We start from the raw sequence: 19,446 nt of genomic DNA on the forward strand, positions 1-19,446 counted from the left end.
TGTACATCTAAACTGTAAAACTGCTTTTAACTCTGAAGACATGGCTTTAAATGGCAAGATGGTGGGGTGGAGATGTTAGAAAAGTAGAGCGTGGTATCAGTTTCTTCTTTTTGAGAAAACCAGTATAAATTGAATACTATGAAGCAGAACTTCATGGCAAAGGGGTGATTTAGAGTTCTCAATGACAAAAACTGGTGACAGTGATTAATGGCTTGAAAACCATTCTGAAGAAAACTGACTAGGAAATTATTGTAGTACATGTTATAAGGGGGAGACCATCTGGAGTTATGTCAGAAAACAAAGGAGAAAAATATATCTATATATACACCCATGTGTGCACACATACGAATACGTGTATATAAATAAGTCTCTACATATAGATCTGATAGTTATGTAAACAAAATTTCCTAAAACAGGCCTGGTTTTATTTTTTAAGAGTGGTTTATTGGTTGAGGAGATAGCACTGTCCATAAAGTGCACTGTGCAAACACCCGGGCCTAAGTATGATTTCCCAGACCTTTAAAAAACCACTCGTGTTGGGCGGTAGTGGCGCACACCTTTAATCCCAGCACTTGGGAGGCAGAGGCTGGCAGATCTCTGTAAGTCTGAGGTCAGCCTGGTCTGCAGAGTGAGATCCAGGACAGCCAGAGCTGTTACACAGAGAAACCCTATCTCAAAAAAATCGAGAAAAAAAGAAAACCACTTGTGGGGGCTGGAGAGATGGTTCTGTAGTTCCAAAGGACTAGGGTTCAATTCCTAGCACCACATGGCAGCTTACAACTGTCTGTAACTCCAGATCTAGAGGCTCTGACATTCTCAGCACAAATACACGGGTAGGTAAAACACCAATCAATGCTCATAAAAATAAATAAATTATTTAAAAAAAAAGACGGTGTCTCAAACAAACAAAGCCACTCATGGTAGAGTGTGCTTATAAATCCAGTGCTGGGGAAGCCGAGCTAGGACCAAAAAAAGCAAGGTGGGGCCAGTGAGTTGGCTCAGTAGGTAAAGGTTCTTGCCTGTAAGCCTGATGGCCTCAGTTTGATCCCCAGATCCCACAGTGGAAGGGATAAACCGTCTCCTGAAAGTTTTCTTCTGACCTACACATGTGTACAGTGGCATGCATGTGCCCACACTTCACACACATGCATTATGTGAGCACTTGCACACTCATGTGTTTTTGCATGCATGCACACATGTACATACACATATATACAACTACCACCATGCAGTTCTTGTTAGCTGTATAGCAAGCATCTGTAAAAATGTATTAGAGTAATCAAGGAATAAGAGCTAGTTAATGAAAAAATCTTAATACCAAGATAGAAGTTTGCTTTTAGAGGGACAGTGTTAAGATGTTGAGAGTTTTTGAGTGAAGGAGGCAGCTGTCTTCTATCCAGTGGAATTTAGACAAGCACTCACGAAAGCAGATAGCCTGTGATCTTGTTCTAAAGTGCAAAAACTTCGTTCTTGCCTACATATTATCTTCATTTAAGGTACTGGAATTAGTCTGAAAGAAAATTGCCCTTATTGGCCTGTATGCTCAGATAGTTAGGTCTTAGGGAAAGGGAGCCTGGATAAGAGAGTAGATCAATGGAAGATGTGTAAATGTATCTGATTACTAGTAACTAAGGAGAAAGGACAGACAATGAACAGTGAGTGAGTGTAGAATCCTAGAGAAGTCTAGTTTGAGAAGTTTCTCAACCAATGCATGGATTTAACTGATGAGTAGCAAGTCAGGTGGCATTCAGCTTGTATTTTACTGGCCGTAGCTTCTTCATTTTCTCTCCTGAGGAAATGCCCTGACATTGACTCTAGTGACAGAGAGGCAGTTAAGTAATCTGGGATCTGAACATGATTTTGTTTTATATCCTAGCAGCTGTAAAATTAATGAAGAAAATTCTAGATTCTTTTTTTTTTCCTCTAAGGAAAGTAAATAGCTTCTTTACATTTCTTTAGTATAGCTATAAATTAAAACTTTAAGGATTATTTCATCCTCATCCTTTATTTTCATCAAGAATCTAAAAGGTTTCTTTTCTAAAAAAAAAAAACTATAAAAGAATAAATAACTGTAAAAAGGAATTTATAATTCTCTTGAGCTACTGCCAGTAGCTCACAGTGATGACAAAATTTATGTATAGGAAAGTTGATATCAGTTGCTGAAGTTTAGTCTAAGAAACCAGAGTTTTGCTACCAACCAATTATTTGTATTCCTGCAGAATGACTTACATGTTGTACCAGTGCTTTCTTTTATCCTAGAGTTACTTAAATAAGATATTGTCACTAGTGGTATATGTCGTATAAGATAAATTATATTCATATTTAATTTAGTCTCAGCCTTCTTTCAGTTATGTGATTTGGGTATTTCTATTAAGTGTTGCTCTTTGTTTAAATAAAACCCCACAGGAATTAAATCAGCAAATAGAAAAAACAAAAGAAATGAAAGAGCGTGAAAAAAGAAAGATAATTGCTGAAGAAAAGCACAAGGAATGGGTTCAGAAGAAAAATGAACAGGTAAGAAGAAAAACAAAAGCAAGTATGTACTTCGAATCTTTACAAAGTCTTTCTTTCTCCCCCATTATCTAAGACTGTTTATCTGTTGCTTTTTTGTTTTTGTTTTTTGTTTTTTTTTCTACTTTCATTGACACTTACCAAGTGTCTGTCTTCTGCCCTTAGCCTTCTCCTCTTCCTGTGGCTTACACTAGTGTCTGCCTGCCATCACTAAGTCTGTTTTTAGTGGAATTAGTGAAATATCAGGGTCTTGGAGCAACCAATGACAAGGTGCCTTTGCCCCTTCATAGAACTAAAGCTAGACTTTGTTTGTACCACCAGCTCCTGAATAATGACACGGAGACTTCTTATTCAGTATGAAAGCTTGGCCTTAGCTTAGGCTTGTTCCCAACTAACTTAAAATTTAAATTAACCCATTTATATTAATCTACATTCTGCCACGTGGCTCATTACCTCTCCCTAGTACCATACATCCAACTTCCTCTGCATCTGGCCTGCAAATCTTCCGCATCTCCATTTCTTTCCCAGAGTTCCTATTTCTCCCCCAAAGTCCCACCTATCTTCTCCTGCCTAGCTATTGGCTATGCATCTCTTTATTAAAGCAAGCAGAAGGTGCCTTAGGCAGGTGAGGTTAAACAAACATCTTCACACAGTGTACCAAAAGATTATCCCAGCAAAGAACCTTTCTTCTAGCTTCTTTATTTTTCTTACTACTTCTGTCTCCTCCAACACTGAGGCATAATCAGAATTCTTGTTGGTAAACATCTCCTTTTTATGATTGCTTCTGAGTAGTCTCATTGCCTCTTGAACACCATTGTTTCTTCCCCTGCTCTAGAACACAAGGTCTTCTGTCCAGTTCTGCAGCATCTTTTTTTTTTTTTTTCCTGTGGTGCAGGTCAGCACCATTAATGAGTTACCCAGAAATGATACTGAGTGAATAGCGTCATCTTCTGTCGCTGCCGGATTATTCTTACTGAAGTCTGAATGCTGGCCCCTAGTTTTCATGTCTCCTGTCTGTCTTCTGAATGAGATTTTTAGGCCTCCAGCCTGGCCGGCTAATGCACTGCACTGTGTTCTCTGATCCAAACTTCCCCTTAAGCATTTCTCCCACATGTGCTTCCCTTAATCTATGATGTACCCTTGCTGGGCTTCTCTTGGAGAGCACGTGAGATAGCCACAGCCCATCTTCTTCTAGTATAGTTTTACTGAAAAGTTTTGAGAGAAAAAATGACTTACATGAAATCTAACACAGACAGGAAATAGAGTATTATTTTTCACAATGGTGAGGATTTAACTGAGGGACTCACATATGCTAGGAAAGTCTTCTTACTTTCCATTATAAATTTTGTAATTTTAAGATATAAGTAGCTTTTTTTTTTTTTTTTTTTAAAGAAATTTAGTCTAGAGCTTTGGCTGTGATTTCTAGCCTCCAGGAATATATACCCCTGACAAATTTTTGAGAATGCATCATTTCTTACTGTTTTTCATTTCCCGTTTTTTTTTAAGCACGCGTACACACACACACACACACACACACACACACACACACACACACACACACACAGAGAGCTAAAAGGAGGTCATCAAAACCCTTAAACCTGGAGTGACGTGCCTTATATAGGTGCTGGGAACTGAACTCTGGCCTTCTGAAATAGTAACAAAAGCTCTTAACTGCTGAGACATCTCTAGGCCCCTTGGTTTTATTGTTGTGTTTGTTTTTAAATGCTTACATCAGACTTTATTGAGTTCGCTTTCTTTTTTCCATTTATTTACTTTTTGACAATTTCATACATGATAACCCATTCCGACCACACTCATCTCTCTCCCCTCGTTTATTCTTTTCCCACCCTCACCAGCTCTCCCTCCACTGAATTCCCATCCCTCTTTCATGTCTTTTTATTTTGTTTTTGCTTTGTGACCCACTGGGTTTGACAAGGGTCACTCATGGGGTTGGGGTTGAGTAGGACACCATCCTTTGAAGTATGCGTAACTAACCAGTTGCTATCATTGAAATAATGATTCCATCTCTTCTGGCATCTCTTGACTGCTCTTAGTTCCCCTGAGCAGGGCGGGACAGGCCTTATGAACCATGCCCTCATCTCTTATTGGTTTAGTCTTGTATGGACTGTATGCAGGCAAGCACTGTGCTGTGAGTTCATGTATGTCACAGATGTGCCGTGCTCATAAGAGCATTTTATAGCCCTCCTAACTATGGTTCATCTCTTATATCCTTTTCCCCACTTCTTGCTCAGTGTTCCCTGTGCATATATATGAATGTCTCCTTTAATACTAAGCACTCACAGTCATTTGTTCTCAGCACTGACTAGTGACTAGTACCTTAACTTTGTAGCTGTTAGCTACAAAGAGAAACTTTTTTGATGAAGGCTGAAGACAGCACTAGCATATCACTATGAACGTAAATTTTTTTTTTTTTTTTTTTTTTTTTTTTTTTGGTTTTTCGAGACAGGGTTTCTCTGTGTAGCTTTGCGCCTTTCCTGGAACTCACTTGGTAGTCCAGGCTGGCCTCGAACTCACAGAGATCCGCCTGGCTCTGCCTCCCGAGTGCTGGGATTAAAGGTGTGTGCCACTACCGCGTAAATTTTTAAGAGGCAGTTTGACAACATGTCCAGTTAATAAGACAGAAGTCATAGGTTCATCCCCAGTGCCTATGAACTTCCCAACCATGGGCCTTTGACAAGGTCCACAGCTCTCTCTTATGGAGCAGGCCTCAGATACAGTACAAAATAAATTGGCTACCCATGTAACAGTTGAGTCACTACCAAACTAGTAGGCACCTCTTACCTGACAAGTTAGTAATATAGTATGTAAAGTCTAATACTTGGGAAGACCATTACTGACTCTTCTACCCCAGTTGCTCACATAGCAGCTGTGCACTATGAAGCTTAGACAGCAGGAAGGACACTTCTACCTCAGTTCCAGTATGGTTTCTTGGTATTCTGCAACCAAAGTGTATGGTGTCTTCAGCAATAGGGTCTTAATATCCCACTGTGGTGGGCATAATCTATATAGTTTGAAGGCCTCTGGGGCCTTCCCAAAAGGCATCTCATACCTGGTGTTAAGGTTTTCTTTGAATAACCCAAGGCTTCTAGGATCAGCACATTCTGCCTATGCATCAAAGCAGACTCTCCCTTGATATGTTAGAAATTCTTTCTTATATGAATCTGTTCAATTCACATCATTGTTAGTGACTTTGCTATATATTCTCCCTGTGTATGTATGTATTTGCCAGAAAAGCCTTTTTATGTTATATACATATCTTCACTTCTCTTATTTTTAAGATCCTTTAAAACATGAATTATTTTATCTATTATTAGATTTAGCATAATTTTTAATAAATATTTTTCCTTCTTTTGTATGTGTATATATTGTGTTATGTCTGTATAAATCCCTGGGCCTCATGCATGCTAAACAAGTGCTCTACCATCCAGTTACATTCCCAGCTCTCCTTTTATTTTATTTATTTTTTTTAAATAGGCCCTAATAATTGAACCCAGGGCTTTGTGTTAAGCTAACACTGAACCACTGAGCTGTATACTCTTAGCCCCTATTTCAGTTTTAATACATACTTGTGTTGGATCATATATCAGGAAGTTTTAAAGTACTGGAACTGGGGGGTGTATTTCAGTAATAGAACACTTGCCTCAGTATGCAGACCCTGAGTTAGCTCTTCAACAAGCAAGCAAATGAGAGAGAGAAAGAGGTGGGGGAGAGAGAGGAGAGAGAATAAATCAACAAAATGTTATTGTAAATTTGTCTTGTTATTTCATGTTAGGAATGGTGCTGCTTCATTGTTAAAAACTACTTTTATGAATTGAAACAAGTATTTAAATTGTAGGACAAAGATTTAAACTGTTTAATTACAATTCTGTCTTTATTGTTAAGTTTAATGTCCAGTTATACTACTAAAAGGACCAGTAGTTGCAGGTGGATGTGATTATAAAAAGGAATTAGTTAGGTGTGTATATCTGCAAATTTCTTCCTTCAGAAGTCAATTGTAGATTTTGTTTGCTTGCTTCTTCCAAAATATAACAAAATAGTGTTCTCTGTGAATAAATGCCAAGATCAAAATAAGTATGTGACTATAACAAAACTTTGGGTGATATCTTTTAGAAGTATAACTATCAATCAGAATAATTCTACCTGTGCGGAATGCTATGTTTTCTCATCTAAAAGCCCCTGTTATCTTCAACTCCATTAAACTAATTTTGCCATGCCAATCATTCATAGTTATTATTTGTCTAAGAACAGAAGATAATACTGACAGATCAATGATATATTTGCTGTTTTAATTCATGGTGGAAGATCTAATCCAATTATTGGGGGAAATAATTCTTTTTATTTTTTTCCTTTTGTTTTGTTTCGTTTTGGTGGGGAGCAGGGGGAAGAAGTAGCTTGCCCTGATAAAATTGCTGTTCCAGAAGGTTGAGAACTGTTTAAAAATAAACCCTGAAAATTTGAATTTAACTATTTTTCTTTAGCAAACTTGTGCCTATTAAGGAATAATTGATTGCTGTTTTCTTTTTCTCTTCTTCTTCTCCTCCTTCACCTTTTCCCTTTTCACCGTCTTCTCCTTCTTCTTCTTTCTTCCTCTTTTTTTCTTTTAAACTACTGAGTTTCTTTTTCCAGCCTTCCCTACAGTTACTTCTGTTTGGAAAGACACTCTCCTCTCCTGCTTCTTTTCCAGTCTGGCATCTAGGATTTGCTCCTCTGTTTACATTTCGTGGTGTGTGGTCCTCTGCTGCCTGGCTTCAGGCTCTTTCTGCCCTAGCGGCGGCCACCTCTGTCGTCTCCACTGTGCTCTATCAGAAAATCAGACCAAAAGAATTTATGTATCCATTAGCAAAGCTGGTTCCTTATAACTGTAAATTGTTCAGTCCTTTTTAAACACAGGGCACATCTCATCCAGAACTTTGATATTTGTGTTGTCATGCTAGTTCTTTTTCTAGACTTGGTTTTTAGTGTTGATACGTATTTTGTGAGAAAGGCCTTTATGTTCAGTGCTTTAAAGTTACTTAAAAATAGAATGAGTTTTAACTCTCGAACACAAGTGGTATTTTGTGTGAATTCCAGCTGCAGCTCAGCGAGGTCTGTGACTGATGGTGCTGCTCTCAGTGTGTCCTTCAAATGTCAGCTGATGTTGGCTCACCCTTTCTTCTGTGAGGGGCAGGCACCATTAGAGGAAGCAGAGTTCACAGCCAGAAAGTCGTAGGCAGTCTCATTGTTTGCTTCTGTAAACCGCAGTGTGTGCCTGCCTATGTAGGAATCGGTGTGCTAGAAAACTCTAAAGCCACTTAGTGGCCTTCCCTCTCTGGGTAGAAAAGCACCTGCTCTGTTCCTCTGCTGTCCACAGGCATTCTGTTCTCTCTTTAGGTCCTGGGGACAGCCTGTCAAATTTAAAAAAATGGATGTATGCTTAGATTCCTTCCCTCCAAACTTGTGATTAGCATGTTAATTCCGAGTTCTGGATTCATTGTGTCATTTTTCTGCATGCCTATAAGGTACTTGATCATGTCTAGTTCTCACTACTGACACTCCCCTGCAGTCTAGCTGGTGTCCTGTATCACTGGGCTACAATTGGCATATACTATATCAATTGTAAGTTTGTGAAGCTTGATAACCTTATATACCAGTGCAAGCAACCCAGCAGCACTACAGTCAGGTGATAAGAGCATTGCTGTCATTCCAGAAAGTTCTCTATGTCCACTTACACTCAGCACCCTGCTCCTTACCCCAAGCTGGCCCCAGCAACAAGACAACAAAGTAATCCTGTTCTGGAAATTAGATTTGCCTTTTCTAGAATTTCTTTAAATAAAACAATAGGGTATATACACCTTTGAGTTTATTTTCTTTTGTTTTTAATTTTATCATAGTATTTTATATATTCTTGATCCCTTTTTATTGTTCTAATATCCCGTGGAATAGCACAAATTGCTTATTCATTCACTAGCTAATAGGAAACTGAGTTGTTTTCAGTTTGTACTTAACACACAAATGATGTTTGTGTCCATTTGTCTTAGGCAAATGCTTCAGAGCTCAGTTGCTAGGCTACATGGAAACTGTGTTTTAACTCTCTGGGAATCACCAAACTTTTTCTAAAGTGCTTGTACCATTTTATGTTCCCATTATTAACACATGAAAGTTCGAATTGGTCTATGCCTTTGTCAGACTTGATCTTCTCAGTCATTTTTGTTTTAGTGTGTAGTGATTTGCCATTGCTGTTTTTGTTACCCTGAGATGTACTGGTGTTTAGCATCTTTTTTTTTTTTTTCCTTTTGGTTTTTTGAGACAGGGTCTCTCTGTGTAGCTTTGGAGCCTGTCCTCGGGCTCTTTTGGAACTCAAAAGAGATCTGCTTGTCTCTGCCTCCCGAGTGCTGTGATTAAAGGCGTGCACCACCACTGCCCAGCCTAGCGTCTTTTCTTATTGTATTAGTCTCACTGGGAGACTTATCTTCCTAGTCTAGCTAGGTGTTTTTTAAAAATGGAAGTTAATTTTCTTATGGCTTGGGAGCCTAGAACTCAAGGAAAGGATGTGCAGGTTTGGACTGTTCATTGTGTGTCTCCTTGGTTTGCAGAAGAAAACAACTGTGTTTCTGGTCCTTGCATGGCTTTCTATCTGTTCGCACTCCAATGTCATTTCCTTTTCTGATAAGGACACCAGAACTGTAGGAGACAGAGTCTACCATTATGACTTCATTTCAGTTCAGTTACCTTAAATGCAATCATGTTGGGAACAGCAGCACAGAAATGGAGTGGAACAGAATTGGGTCAATGACACATTTTGACAATGTCTCTTTTGTAGTTGACTTTTTTGTTTTGTTTGATGTATCTTTTGCCTATTTTTGGAAGGTGTTAAGAAGTTGTCATTCATGCAAAAACTTGGCTCAGTGACCTAGCTTATACTTAGCATGCACAAAGGTCTGACTTTAATCTCCAGCCTCACCCTCTCTAAAGATATCAAAACAGGATTACATATCTGTTTGAGATGGGGTTACTGTGTTCCCCGTGTAGTCTTTGAACTCCTGCACCCAAGCACTTCTCTCCCTCTTCTGAGCAGTTACTTCTATACACATTCAGCTACCATAGCTGTCCCCGAGTTAATTCACATGGACTTTGTTTTTCTATTGCTGGTGACTTAGCACACATGCCAGGCAAGGGCTATGAGAGAGATCTCTGGCCCTGGAACCCTTTATCCAGGCATAAGTACCCTGGCAGATATATGTGCTGCAAATATTTCTTACCATTTAATTTTTCTTTAAAAAGAAATTTACACACACACACACACACACACACACACACACACACACACAATTTATGTATATGAGCGTTTTTTTCTGTATATATATATATCTGTATACCACATGCATGCTCGGTTCCCAGAGACACCAGCAGAGAATTGGATCTCCTGAAACTGGAGTTACAGACAGTTATGAGCTGGCATCAGGGTTCTGGGACTTGAACCTGAGTCCTTTGGAGGAACTGCTAGTGCTCTTGACCACGAAGCCATGTCTCTAGGTCCAAATTTTAATGGTTTATATTTTTGTCTTGTTTTGTTTTTAGGATTTATTTATTTATTTATTATGTATACAGTGTTTTGCCTAAATGCCAGAAGAAGGCACCAGATCTCATTATAGATGATGGTTGTGAGCCACCATGTGGGTGCTGGGAATTGAACTCATGACCTCTGGAAGAGCAGCCAATGATCTTGACCTCTGACCATCTATCCAGTTAATGTTTTTGTTTTAATTTTTAAAGCTAGCATACAAAATAGTGGGTCTCATGACAGTATTTTCATATGTATGAGTCAATGCATATTGTTCTAATTCATCCCCATTGCCTAACTGTCCTCCCTCTGCTCCAAGTCTGTCGTCTGGCTGGTTTGCTTTCTTCATATTATCCACTTCTGTTTCAGGTCAGATATATTCATTGCTGTCTCTTCCTCCCATAAGATTATTCCTCCCGCCTCATGATCCCCTTTCTAGTTTCATATCACACACACACACACACACACACACACACACCCCTACCTATATGATTTTACATCTAGGTTCCACTTATACGAGTTGTCATGTGATAAATGCCTTTCTGAATCTAGCTTGTGATTTCTAATTCCATCTTCCTGAAAATGTTATATTTCATTTTTCTTTATAATGGAATAAAAATTTCACAGTGTGTATGAGCCACATTTTCTTTATCTAGTCATCTTTTGATGGACATCTAAGCTAGTCCAAGTTTCCAGCTTTTGTGACTAGTGAAGCAGTAAACATGAATGTACAAGTACTCTAAGGTATTTTAACTTAGTCTTCTGGGGATATACCCACCAGTTAGAGATCTGGGTCATATTAGTTGTGTTTTTAGTTTTTTGAGAGGCCTCCAAGCTGATTTCCGTAGTGGCTGTACTAATTTGCATTACCACCATGGAGGGGGCTCCTCTTTCCCCACACCCTTGCCTTGATGACAGCCATTTTGATTAGAATAAGATAATCTCAAGGCTTTGCCTCATGGCTAAGGATGCTTAAAACTGTTTCCAAGTATTCATTGGCCACTTTCATTTGTTCTGTTAAGAACTGACTTTTGTGTTCATTATCCCATTTATTGATTGGATTTAATCTTCGAATGTTTCACTTTTGTACTTTTTTATAGATTCCATATTGTGAATCCCCTGTGTGGTGTGCAGTTGGCGATGGTTGTTTTCCTCGTCTGCAAGCTGTCTCTTCACTCTGGTGTCTGTCTGTCTGTTTTTATTTGCCATGTCTAGCAGTGCTTTCATTAAAACAATTGTAGGAGGCTTGTAGACCAGATTTGACTTTATGCCTTCATTTGCCAACCTCTTCTCCCTTCCCCTCCCCTACTTTCTCTACTTCACTCTGTAGCCCAGCTTGGCCTAGAACTTACTGTGTAGCCCAGACTCCACCGAATTCATGTTAGTCCTACCCTTGCTTCCTAAACGTTGGGATCACAGGTGTGAACTGACTATTGACTTTGAATCTATGTAGGAATTGTGTAGCCAAGCATTTATCCGTTTCTGCCCTAATAAGCAGTACAGTCCTTTGTAACTCACTGATAACTCACTGATAGTGATGATTTATCCAAGTATTTGCACTGGCCGACTATTGAGGAAATGTACGCATATGTCATTCATACTCAGAGTGCAAGGAATGCCCATGAAACCCTACTAAGATTCAGGACGATCATTAATGCAGTCAGTCTTTCTTGAGCACCTACTGTTCACTGTCTCAAGCTCTTAGTAGCCTTCCTTCTGTAAAGGTCATTACAGATACTTCAATTAAAATCCCTTCATTTTTATTGAAGGAAAGGAAAGAAAGGGAACAAAAAATTAATAAAGAAATGGAAGAGAAAGCAGCAAAGAAACTGGAGAAAGAACATTTGCAAGAAAAAGCAAAAGCAAAATATCAAGAATGGTTGAAGAAAAAAAATGCTGAAGAGTGTGAGAAAAAGAAGAAAGAGAAGGTATTGTTAATTGAAGTGACCAGTCAGAATACATACTTTAGTGTTTATATGTATATTTTAGAAACAAAAATGTAATTAGTCAGTTAACACTGTTTTAGTATAAAATACACAAACTATCCTTACTTCTGTTATTTTATGTTTAAGCTTCAAAAATAAATATGTATTTGTAGTATTCCTTGAAAATTATTAATAAATATCAGTCAGGTTCAAAATCTTTATTACTGCTTTTAACCATTTTTGATAGTTTTTAGTAGATGTTTTACTGTGTTTAAGTTGTTCTTCTAAGACAGACTTGCATTTTCTTGTTTTATGGATTTGATATCTTATTGTTGTTCATCAGTAGACACTTTAATGCCAAATCTTTGATCATGTTTACTTTTATTCTTTGATTATAGAAACATAGTTGAGTTTTATGGCCAGTGTGTCATTGGGGCAGAAAGCAACTGGGGGAAGACAAACAAACAGGAAGACTTGGCTGGAGTATTTAGTTACAGAATACCTCAGGGAATTCTCTGATCTTGTCATTTGAAGGAAAAAGAAAAGCAACGGCAAGCAGAATTACAAGAGAAAAAGGAAATAGCAGAAAAAAAGTTTAAGGAATGGTTGGAAAATGCAAAAAATAAACCTCGTCCAGCTGCAAAGAGCTATGGTTATGCCAGTGGAAAGCTTACAGGTTAGTTTTTATGTCGTGTGGCTTACATAAGTATGGCTTGCAGAAGGAAATGCTATATAAATGCTGTTTCTCTTTGATAGAAATAGAAATGTGTAAAAGTAATTTTTCTTTGAAATTATTGTTTTCTAGAATATTGTAACTATATGTTGCTAAAGAAGTGCTGTAAATTTTTGAATTTCATATATAAATATATTTCTTAAAGGCAACAGTTGCAAAACTGTACACTTACATTTTATTTTATTTTATTTGTTTGTTTATGTTTCTTTGAAACAGTCTTCCTTTGTTGCCCAGGCTGGCCTCAAACTCAGGACCTTCCTACCTTACCTTCCTGAGTCCTGGGCTCACAGGTATTCACACATATGAGTCAACGATACCTTGTTCCCATGGGTCTTCCTGCCTTACTCCTATGTCCCTCTTTTGTCTTTCATGTTACAAGTGTTCCATTGTTTTGTCTTTCTCCCACCCCTTTAGATCTAGTCCTTCGCTCTCACGATCACCTTGCAGGATGTGGACACAGCACGCACATCTACTCAGTTGTAAGTCTAGGCTTCACATGTAAGCACACATGAAGCTTAGGCCTTTCTAGTCCTGCTTGTTTCACTCAACATGATTTTCAGTCCTATCCATTTTCCTCAAAATGTCATGACTTCATTTTTATTTCTGATAGAATAAAATTCCCATTGTGTATTTGAACCACATTTTCTTTATCCATTCATCTTTTGATGGACATATAGGCTGATTCCATTTCCTAGCTATTGTGATTCATGCAACAATAAACATGGATGTACAAGTATCTCTTTGGTATGTTGACTTTAAGTCCTTTGGGTGTATACTCCAGAGCTGGGTCATATGGCAGTTCTTTTTTTTTTTTTTTTTTTTTTTTTTTTTTTGAGAAACCTCCAAACTGCTTTCTTAAGTGGCTGTATCACTTTACATTGCCACCATCAGAGGGCTCCTCTTTCCCCACTCCCTTGTCAGCATTTGTTGTCTTGATGACAGCCATTCTGACTAGAGTAAGATAGATCTCAAAGTGATTTTAATTGCTTCAAAACTAAGGATGTTGAGAACTTAAAAAAATATATATTTTGAGACAAAGTCTCATTGTGAGCCTAGAACTCACAAAGATGACCCACCTCTGCCTCCTAAGTGCAGTAATTAAGATGTACACCACCAAGCATGGCAGCTTTGTCACATCCCTATGACTATACTTATTTTGAGAATTCTCTCTTCAGTTCATCAGCCCATTTATTGACTGAATGTTTTGTTCTTTGAGTGTTTCATTTTGTAATTATTTTTAGATTAAGATTGTGAATCTTCCATATAAAACTGTGTCATTGGCAAAGCATTCCCTGTACCCGGAAGTTCTTCCGATCCTACCTGGCCCCACAGTCGGCAAAAATCTCTCCCAACTCATCCCAAAGCCACTTGGTCCCAAGTAAACACACAGAGGCTTATATTACTTACAAACTCTATGGCCCATGGGTCAGGCTTCTTGCTAGCTAGCTCTTATAACTTAACTCAACCCATTTCTATTAATCTATATGTTGCCATGTGGCCATGGCATTACCGATCTGCTGGCATCTTGTTGCTCCTTAGGCAGAGGTTTGGCGTCTCTCTGCACTATCCTTTCTCCTCCCACTATCTCTCTTGGATTTTCCTGCCTGGCTCCATCTTGCCCTGCCATAGGTCAATGCAGCTTTATTTATTAGCCAATGGGAGCAGCACATATTCACAGCATGCAGAAAGATATCCCACATCACTTCCCCTTTTCTGTCTAATCAAAAAAAAAAAAAAAGGTTTTAACATAGTAAAATTACATATAAGAAAACAGTTGTCAAGCAAGAATTACAGTTACAATATCTATTCTATTTGTATTTGGCAAATGTAAAGAAAATATTCTATCATCTATCCTATATTTGTAAGTCTAAAGTTTGATATCTAATTTATCTTTTATCATAACCAATGAAAATTATAACTATCTAGTCTTCAACTACACCAAAGACCCCAGAAGGATATAATATTACCTGAGTAAACAGGAAGTGTATTGCAAGCAATTTCCATAATTCTAGAAAGGACAGAGACAGCTGGCTGCCTGGACAGTCACCCAAAGTTCCTCTGCAACTTTGGGGCATCCATCTTCCACCTATAGGCCTGGAGTCTTTCAGTCACTTTTCCCTGTGTCCTTAGAATGTCTGGCAGTCTGCTCTGCAAAGCAGAAACCTGAAGGACCATTTTGCCTTGTTTTGGCAAAATTCAGTGGTCATTTTCCTATGGGTCCTGTATACAACATATTATCAAGCAGTCCAGGCAAGAGCAGTTTCTTGCCCAAATGGCTATTTTTGCCCTAAAGGAAGCAAACTCCATATGGAGTTTCTTTGATGCCCATCCTCCTCTTTGAAGCAATTGGTGCTGCCAGGAGCAGACGTGTCTCATTGTCCAGAAAGTCTAAGTTTTTAAAACATTTTAAATACCATATTCTGTAAGTCTTTGAAGTGTTTGAAGATTATCTACCCTAATTGAAACATATCTATGTGTACCTAGAAAACTAGCATGACTATAAGTTTGATTATCATAAATGACTAATTATTCTGTATTTTTAATTATATATTACAATTTTAAATGAGTTGCATACACATAACACCTTAAACAAGAAGAGAAATATATGTATATATTATGACAAAATTAACTTTAAATTTGTATCAATAAACCAAAATTTATAGCATTGTAAAACATTTCAAATAAATTTTTGCTCTTTAAAAGTAGATTCAACAATCTACTCTTTCATCCTTTCTATATCCCCTTTTCTTCTTTAGAAAGAGATTGCATTTATAATCAGCCACCTTTAAATAAAAATAAATATTTATAAACAATATTTTGGGAATTTGGGGTGTAGCTTCTCATACTACTTCCTGCTGGATGACAGTGCTAGCAATCTTATGGGGATCCTGAGAAAATTAAGAATTATAGTTAAATCTTGGCTGTAGTAGTCTGTGAGACTGTATCGACCTTTCAGGGGGTCTTGGTTGATCAAACCATATTAGCCTAGAAGCAATCCACACGTTTGCATCTTCTGTGGAAACAAAAGCAGTACCTTTTTTCCAAAGCAATGTATTCTTAGACACAAATTTTGAAGTCAAGATACTTTTAAAATATACATATAAATATTGGTTTAACTGGGTAGCCTTTACAATCAAATGTCTCCCTGCAGTTAAAAATCCCAAAGACAATATAATAATATGCAGTATCCAGATTCTTTGTGTAATTTTCGTCTTTATATAACTTAACTTTTATATTACTTTTGTTGTCTCTTTAAAGACTTTATTTTTTAAAAACTATCTATTTCTTTATTTAACTGCATATACTCCTTTTCCTGTCTCTTCCAAGCCTATGTACATTTTTACACACATTGTAAACAGTTTTATTCCATCTGAATCTGTCTTATTGTGATTCTGTAATCATTTTTTGACCATTGATTTAAACTGCAGTGTGGCTGGGACCTAAGCAGCAGCCCTGGCTGCTGGCTCCGCCCACCTCAGCTTCCCAACATGGCAGAGGTATGTTTACCTCCAGCTCTGGAGAAACCATGCTTACTTACCACCTGACTCTGGGAAGCAGTGGGTCTATGCCTCCATCCAGCAGCGTGTAGCCCAGAAACCCCTTTTTTTCTATACTAGCAAAAGCTAAATCTACCATGGAGTGCCCTGCACAGCTTGGAGACACCTCTGTGTACTGCAGCAGGAATTCACCATGTTGTAGGTCAAGCCCACATGCCAGGAACCCACCTTACTGTAGCTCAACCCCACACACTGCAGCGTCTCTTTTCACAGCTTGCCTGGGAGACCCAATTAGGAAGCTGTTTTTAGCTCTGTTTTAGAATCTCTTTTTAAAGCTTTCCTGGGTTTTGGGTGGAAATTCTTGCCCCACATTGAGTGCCACTCTGCCATTCTGCTTGCTTTCTTCACTCTGGTAATTGTTTCCTGTGCTGTACAGGAGCTCCTTAATAAGGGGTCATCCCATTTGTTAATTCTTGGGATTATTTTCCATGCTGCTGCATCATCTTTGGACAATTCTTGTCTGTGCCTGTATCCTGAAGTGTTGTACCCATTTTCTTCTAGCAGTTTGAAAGTTTCAGGTTTCACATTAAAACCTCTTGTCCATTTTGGGTTTATTTTTTTGTTCAAAGTGAGAAAAGGGGCTCTGATTTCATTCTTTTGCTTGTATAAACCCAGTTTTCCCAGCACCCATTGTTACAGTTTGCGTACTTAACTTTTTTTGGTTTTTTGAGACAGGGTTTCTCTGTGTAGTCCTGGATGTCCTGGAACCCACTCTGTAGACCAGGCTGGCCTCGAACTCACAGAAATCACCTGGCTCTGCCTCCCAAGTGCTGAGATTAAAGTTGTGTGCTGCCACTGCCCAGCCACAAACTTACATTTTCAAGCAATGGCTTCTAATGATAGCAAACAAAAATTCTCATGGTTGGCAGTGTAGCTCAGTGGTAGAGAGTAACTTTAGCATTTGCCTGACTCTGTGCTCAGGCTCCAGGACTCCAAAATAAAGTATCTTATTTATTGGACCATCAAACCTCAATTGAGGTATGTTTGCAAGGTCATTTTGCTTTTTTTCTCTTTCTACCAGTCTTTATGGTAGAGCTCCCAGGGTCCAGTGCATTCTTTTTGAAGAGTAGAATGCTAGACAGCACATGACCAAACGTACCCAGTTTGCCTTTAGGCTTGGGCTGATTATAATGGCAATGCATGTTTTTCTTTGTGTTTCATGTTAGAAACTCATACCTTGCTGACAGCTGCCTTCACTTGTTTAAGTGATTTATTATTAAATACTCCCATTCTGTTTTGTTCACACACTAGAACATACTGCAGACTTTGTTTTGACTGTCTTAGTGAAGTGTGTGTTGACATATCTTTGCAGTCAGTGTGGACTGGGAGTGTCTGAAAGACACATTCCTGCTGTCAGGACTAGACCTCTCTTTATGTCACAGGCTCATCTATTATGGATACTGAGCACTGGCATGGCATACTTCTTTAAATTTTTTTGTTGAGAAAAATGATGATAAACAATTATTTTAACCAATGACAAGATAGTAAAGTTAGAATGGAGATGTTGACTAGAAGTTAACTACCAAAAGAATGGATTATTATCTCAATGCTTTTGGATTTGTGAACTTAATTCTCACATGCTGTGCTTCTCTTGTCTCCATCCTTTATGTCCATATCATTGTTACAAATTGCACAGTACAGGGATTTCTGTCTCCACGGTGAGTGGAGGACTCAAAGCCAATTCATGGCATGTTCTTCCTGCATCCCATTATGGGTTGTCAGATGTCACCATTCTGTAAACACTTCGTGTGCATTAGCAGAATGAATGCCAATTAGTGGTCAAAATCCTGAGTTGACAGTAATGCAGAAGTTGAGTGGTTCTAAATTGGAATCTTAAGTTATTGTGGGCACTTATATATAATAAAGTCTTTATTTTTTTTTTATAAACTTTAGTATCTGATAAGGGACACTATCACATGATTAGCCATTTCCAATACTGAATTAAGAGCATAAAGTTGTTTCGTTTTTGGGTTTTTTGCATAAAGGTTTTAAGAATTATAAAAGAAATTGCATAGTAAAACTTATGTAAACATTTTTATTTAGATAGGTTTTCACAGTATTATTCAAATTCTCTGAATTTTTAAGGTTTGCTACAGTGATTACTATATTGGAACAATGTTATTTTTTTTTAAAACATTTCAGGCTTCAAGTTTTAAGTTAGTGTATTGATTTACCAATGATACTTTGTCCTGTTGCCATTTTAATATTTTTCTAGCAATTAAAATTTGATTTCTTTGATCTAAGAATTTTTCTTGTTCATTCTGATTTTTTAATGATTTTAGGTTTTTATAGTGGAAATTCCTACCCAGAACCAACATTTTATAACCCAATTCCTTGGAAGCCAATTCATATGCCCCCTCCAAAAGAAGCTAAGAGTGAATCCGGAAAGAAGGCTAAACGACCTGTGACGAGCCAGCCACTCACATCATCATCTCTGGCAGTTCATAAAGCCAAGAACAACCTTTGCCTTGGCACTCTGTGCCGCATACAGAGATAGAGCATGTGGACATTTCATAGCTTTCTACCTGGAGCTTCTTAAGCTTACTCAGAATAGTTTTTCTTAACACTTCTCAATCAGTAAGTCAACATTTGATGTGATAACTGACAGGTACCAAATTTTTAATTTGTATATGGAATCCTTAGAGCTAAAGATAGCTTTTACATGTTTGTTTTTATAAACTTTACAGTTGATCTAATGATTGTATTTTAGTTTTTATTAAAACTAATTATTATGTCAATAAACCAAAGGTTTTTCTTGTGTTCTTTTGCACTCTTATTATTTGCTTCCGATTTGTACCTATGAACATAAGATTTGTTCAAACAAGTACTTCTAAAGCTTACTTAAATGGGTTAGAAACCCAGAGTAATAAGCTTCAGTGTTTGCAATATTTGTTAATGGTTTTTAGTACAGTTTTCCATGAAGGTATTTTTTAATTTTACTTTTCTTTCTTACATTTATTTCTTTTTTGTGAGCATGTGCATACCTGTGGCCATGCATGTGCCATGACATGTGTGGAGATCAGAGGATGACTTGGAGCAAGTCAGATCTCTACTTCTACTGTTTGGGTCCCAAGGGTTGAACTCAGGTCACAGACTTGCACAGCAAGCACCTTTACCAGCCAAGTCATCTCATTGGTCCCCTGTGGAGATATTTTTTTT

At 37.9% G+C, this 19,446-nt stretch overlaps 1 protein-coding gene across 2 annotated transcripts in view; it reads left to right on the top strand.

Annotated features, from left to right (window-relative positions):
• Nucleotides 1-19,047, top strand: part of Ccdc34 (coiled-coil domain containing 34) — a 32,684-nt gene extending 13,637 nt beyond the window's left edge. For both annotated transcript variants that reach the window (XM_059261074.1, XM_059261075.1), the window contains exons 3-6: nt 2,407-2,514; nt 11,842-12,000; nt 12,532-12,673; nt 18,570-19,047. In XM_059261074.1, the coding sequence (XP_059117057.1) occupies nt 2,407-2,514; nt 11,842-12,000; nt 12,532-12,673; nt 18,570-18,784 (624 nt within the window). In that variant the 3' untranslated portion in view covers nt 18,785-19,047. The remainder of the gene's footprint in view (nt 1-2,406; nt 2,515-11,841; nt 12,001-12,531; nt 12,674-18,569) is intronic.
• The last annotated feature ends 399 nt before the right edge of the window (nt 19,048-19,446 follow it).

The sequence above is a fragment of the Peromyscus eremicus genome, chromosome 4, assembly GCF_949786415.1.
Source record: "Peromyscus eremicus chromosome 4, PerEre_H2_v1, whole genome shotgun sequence".
Lineage (NCBI taxonomy): Eukaryota > Metazoa > Chordata > Mammalia > Rodentia > Cricetidae > Peromyscus > Peromyscus eremicus.